This window comes from Mandrillus leucophaeus, unplaced genomic scaffold (genome assembly GCF_000951045.1).
Source record: "Mandrillus leucophaeus isolate KB7577 unplaced genomic scaffold, Mleu.le_1.0 Scaffold317, whole genome shotgun sequence".
Taxonomy (NCBI): domain Eukaryota; kingdom Metazoa; phylum Chordata; class Mammalia; order Primates; family Cercopithecidae; genus Mandrillus; species Mandrillus leucophaeus.
In genome coordinates this window covers 938,539-943,511 of record NW_012103332.1, presented here as the reverse complement: position 1 = coordinate 943,511, position 4,973 = coordinate 938,539, and the positions used below count along the sequence as shown (strand labels likewise).

At 51.8% G+C, this 4,973-nt stretch overlaps 1 protein-coding gene across 3 annotated transcripts in view; it reads left to right on the top strand.

The window, feature by feature from the left end:
* The first annotated feature begins 3,409 nt into the window (after positions 1-3,409).
* The window catches only part of LOC105545049 (neuron-specific protein family member 1), a 35,428-nt gene continuing 33,864 nt past the window's right edge, over positions 3,410-4,973 (top strand). Inside the window, exons 1-2 of one of the 3 annotated variants that reach the window (XM_011987798.1) lie at positions 3,410-3,522; positions 3,741-3,820. In XM_011987798.1, coding sequence (XP_011843188.1) covers positions 3,488-3,522; positions 3,741-3,820 — 115 coding nt within the window. In that variant the 5' untranslated portion in view covers positions 3,410-3,487. Of the gene's footprint in view, positions 3,523-3,740; positions 3,821-4,115; positions 4,967-4,973 lie in introns of those variants that run through there. The other 2 variants (XM_011987799.1, XM_011987800.1) reach the window with 2 other exon arrangements.

Below are 4,973 nucleotides of genomic sequence, written 5' to 3'. Positions count from 1 at the left end.
TGGAGAGCACTAGAAACCGCATTTATGATTTCATTTATATATTATGTATTTTAAATAATAGCATTTGGGGTTTTCCAGAAATGAGCATTTTGCAGTAAGGTCAATTCTAAGAAGAGAGTATCACCGTGATGTCATGGGCAAAGCTACCTTCAGTTTTAATTAGACCATGAATTTTCTTTCTTTCTTTTTTTTGTACTTGAGACAGTCTTGCTCTGTTGCTGAGGCTGGAGAGCAGGGTGTTATCACAGCTCACTGCAGCCTTAAACTCTTGGGCTCAAGGGATCCTCCCACCTCAGCCTCCTAAGTAGCTGGGATCACAGGTGTGTGCTACCACACCCGGCTAATTTTCTCTTTCCCTCCCTCCCTCCCTCCCTCCTTCCCTTCCTTCCTTCTTTTCTTTCTTTCTTTTTCTTTTTCTTTTTTTTTTTGGCAGGGTCCACTTTGCTGTCCAGGTGGTTCTCAAACTCCTGGGCTCAAGTGATCCTTCCACTTCAGCCTCCCAAAGTGATGCGATTAAAGGGATGAGCCACCAAGCCTGGCCTGAGTTTCTTACTATGCACTTGAACTTGACTTTACATCCGTGATGTTCACATGTCTTACTTTACTGTGAATGTAAAAGAAGTGGATGCCTATTCAATTAAGCAAGCCTTTCCTGATTACCAGGCCATGCTCTAGACGGGGGGATATAGAAATGAAAGATTAAGTGATTCTGCCTGATTTGCTCATGATCTATCTAGAAATGTAAATACCCAGACTCCGGGATAGAGAAGCATAAAGAAGGGCCAGGCTTCAAAGTGGAGACAACATTGGATCTGAGCTTTGGAGGATGAGGAGCAGTTTGCAAAATGGATGAGGAGTGGGGAAGGCAATCTAGGCCAGAGAAATAGCATTTGCAAAGGCCTGGAGGCAGGCACTTGGGGGAATGGAGAATTTGCCTAGAGGACAGCGTTTAAGGAGAAACAGGGATGACTTCACCTAGGTGGGCTGATTCTTCACACTGCAAATGGATTGTCCCATTTGCAGGAAGATGCAGAGCCTCATGTCTCTCCCGCGTCTGTGTCAGTGTGCCGACTGATCCCGTGAATTGAGAAGTGGACCTGAGAAACTTAAAACCATCAGAAATGAGAGTGTGTGTGGGGAGTTACTATTGTAGGACTCAGGTTTCTTTACAGGGTGATGAAAATGTTCTGAAATTAGTGGTGATGATTGTACAACCTCGTGAATATACTAAAACCAGTTAAGCGTATACTTTAAACTGGTGATATCTGTGGCATGTGAATTACATCTCAATCTAAAAACAAGACATTTGGATGAAGCATCTCTGGATCGACATGGCCAGGCTGCAGAAGAGCAGAGTAGAACTTCCGCTGATCACCTGCCACTGAACTTCCATAGGCTGATGGCACTGGGTGGCCACCCCCGCAGCAGGACCTCATCCATTCGGGCCATCTGGCTGGTTGTGGGAGGCCTGACTAGAGCCTGCTACCCATCCCAGTTCTGCAGGGAAGCCTGTGGCTCGGGACTCATCATTTGACTTCTCTGAGCTGCAAAGAGGCTCACCAGGTCTCTAGGGGAAGAGTCACCTTAGTCACTCTGAATACTTGTCACATAACCAGGAAAAGTGTCTATCACCTCACCCTGGCTCCAGCAGTGGCTGCTAAGAATAGAGACCACAGGAGTATAGAATTAGAGGTCAAAGCAGTAGGAATACCTAAAACAAGCACTTAAACAAAATAAGAATAGCTCATTTGATTCTCACAACACTGCTATGATGGAGGTATCATTATCTCTGTTTTATAGATGGGGAAACTGAAGCATAGAAAGGTTAAGCAGCTTGCCTGAAGTCACACTGTTAAGAGAGAGACAGGATTCAAAATTGGGCCACGGCTTAGCCACTGTGTCACATTGCCTCTTGCTGTGACAGTCTGGACTTCAACCAGTGGGACAAGGGAAGTTGCTAAAAGGCCTGGACCTGGAAGTACCAGGGTCATTAGAGAGCAGCGCCTGGCTGCCCTGAGGAGAGGGAGCCGGGTAGGAGTTACAATCGTACAGGCAGTGATGGTCTGTGCCTGAGATCAGTAACTCTGGAAGTATTCCTAAAAGAGTCATTTAGGGCTGGGCGCGGTGCCTCACGCCTGTAATCCCAGCACTTCGGGAGGCGGAGGTGGGTGGATCACGAGGTCAGAAGATCGGGACCATCCTGGCCAATATGGTGAAACCCCGTCTCTACTAAAAATACAAAAATTAACTGGGTGTGGTGGCACGTGCCTGTAATCCCAGCTACTCAGGAAGCTGAGGTAGAAGAATCGCTTGAACCAGGGAGTCAGGGGTTGCAGTGAGCTGAGATCGCACCACTGTACTCCAGCCTGGCTACAGAGCAAAACTCTGTCTCAAAAAAAAAAACAAAACAAAACAAAAAAAGAATCCTTTAGAAAAACTTAGTCTGTGTCAACAATCTTCTGTGGCACTTGGATTTTAAATTGTTGGTGCTGGGATAAAACCGGTCGCGGGGGAGATCACATCCCATTGATTTTCCTTTTTGTATGTTGTGAAAATACCTGACATCTGTTTGATCTGCAACCACCATCACAGCCTCAGTCATCCCCATTTTGGTGGCTGTGGCTTCTTCAACCTAATTTCTGCCATCCTTTGTGAATGACTTAGGTTCTCCAAATCACCACACCCTTGCAAGCTTAATGCCTGCAGTGAGCTGAATGAAGACCCTTAAAATATATGTCCACGTGCTAATCCCCGGAACCTGTGATTTACCTTACATAGTAAAAGAGTGAACATTGTCTTACACAGCAAAGACAGGATTAAGTTAAGGATTTTAAGAGGTAGACCTTATCCTGGATTATCCAAGCAGGCCCTAAATCCTATGATGAGCATCCTTCTAAGAGACACAGAGAAGAGGAGGAGGCAATGTGACTGGAGTAGCATAAAGGCAGAGTTTGGAGTGATGCAGCCACAAGTCAAAGAATGCCTGGAGCCACTGGAAGCTGGAAGGGGAAAGAACAGGTTCTCCTCTGTGGCTTGTAGAGGGAGTGAGGCGCTGCTGGGACCTAGACTTTAGACTGCTGGCCTCCAGGACCAGGAAAGAACATGTTTCTGTTATTTGTTCCAACAGCGGCAGGAAGCTTATATACTGTCTTAACACATTCTGTTCCCCTACCTGGAATGCCTTCTCCTCTGCAGGCACCTCTTTCAGGCCCACCTGTAGGATGCTTTACCCACAGTCTCTGGATGTCCTCCCTCCTGGCAAGAGGCAGAGGCCACTCCCTCCCACAGGGCCACTGCTCCCAGCAAACACTTGCCCTTGTCCATAGCTCCCTGCGGGTGGCTGTGTGTCTCATGCATTTTGCATTGTCCACGCCCTTCACAGGGCCCAGACATAATCAGCAGAGGAAGAAAACCACAGGATGAAACAGTCCCAACAACCAGCACCAGTCAAGATCCAAGACAGCACGAAAAGCCAGCTGGCAGAAACATGATTGTCCACTGTCCGTCTCTGGGACAACCTAGGTCCTTCTTGCCTCTTTGTCCTCCTCAGTTGACAGAGTCGTTGAGGAAGGGGGAGGGCCTCCACTTTGTTCCTCCCGGTGTGGAATTCTGACCGTGTGTGTGTGTGTGTGTGTGTGTGTGTGGTTCTGTTAAATGCTTGAGACTGAGACGGGGAAAAAGCCATTCCCTTGCTTAAGCCCAAAGGGTTTCTCCTGACCAGTGAGTCATCCTCATGGCAGATGCCTAGGCAGATTTCTAAAGCTAAGTAAGAGAAATCTCTTCTTCACCTGCTGCAGGGAGGCATCAAAGTGCCAGAAAGGTGGCTTCCGTGGGTCCCTGAGGCCCATGGCAGGGGCCAGAGTCTGACACCTGCTTTCCCTGGGTTGGGGGCGGGGTGCCTCTGCCAAGAGCCCGGGTTCAGACCAGGCTGGCCTGTGGTCAAAGGCACACTTAGACCCTGACTGGAGAGTTGGGGCGAGTTACCAGAGACCCACTAGGTCACCTGTCAAAGTCGGCTAGCCCTCCTGGGGGTTTTGAAATCAGGGCATCCGCGGCAAGTTCCCAGGCTGTGCCTGGGGCTCAAGGCGGTGACTGCTCCTGTGCTCTTGGCTTAATCCCGGGATTCTCAGACGGCTGATGGAAAACGCCCCCGACCTTCCGTAGTGCCACAGGGAAGTCCCCGGAAACGGTGTGAAAAAGTATCAACTTTGGGGGATGCCTCCTCCGCGTCCAGCGCCTGACAGGGCCCAGCTCCTGGCCCAGTTGCCCAGGAGGCACCGATCCCCGCAGCCGGCCTCCTCCCCCGCGGGTTCCACTCCCATTTCGGCCTCGCCCCCACACCCCATAGTCTTTCATCCGCGAGTCGTGCAGGCAGGTCGGGTTGGAGGTCTGCAAACGAGACCCTCTCTGGGAAGCTGCGACAGCGGCTGCGCTCGGAGTTTGCGGGCGCAGGTCAGACTAGAACCACCCGCCTTCTCTCTGAGTCCCGGAATCGTCCCAGCGGCCCCTCCTCTGTGCCCAGGATGCTCGGGCGGCGGCTGCGGTGGGACCTCCGCCTCCTCTTCCGACCTGACCGGAGGAAGCTTTCCGCCTCCCTCCGCGCGGCGCACTGAGCGCTCTTTGCCCAGAAAGACTTCCCTCCCGCTGCCTGGGGCAGCCTCGCCCTGGGCGCCCGCACCCCAGCCCTGGGAGAGCGCTACTCCGCCTCTCGCACCACCGAAAACCTCCTCCTCCTCCTCTTGGGTACGCGCCCCCTTTATACGCGGACGCGCCCTCTTTTGGCCGCGCCCTCTTTTGGTCGCCCCCTCCCCAACCCAGCGCTCAGGAGCGCCCTGCTCTGGTCTCTGCCACCACCCAGCGCCTCCTGGACTCATCCCCACAAACCCTTGAACCTCCTCAGGACCCCCAGGTGAGCGCGGCGCGCTGCGGGCGGGGACCCTCTCTGCACCTCCCCGCACCCCTGGGGGTCGCTG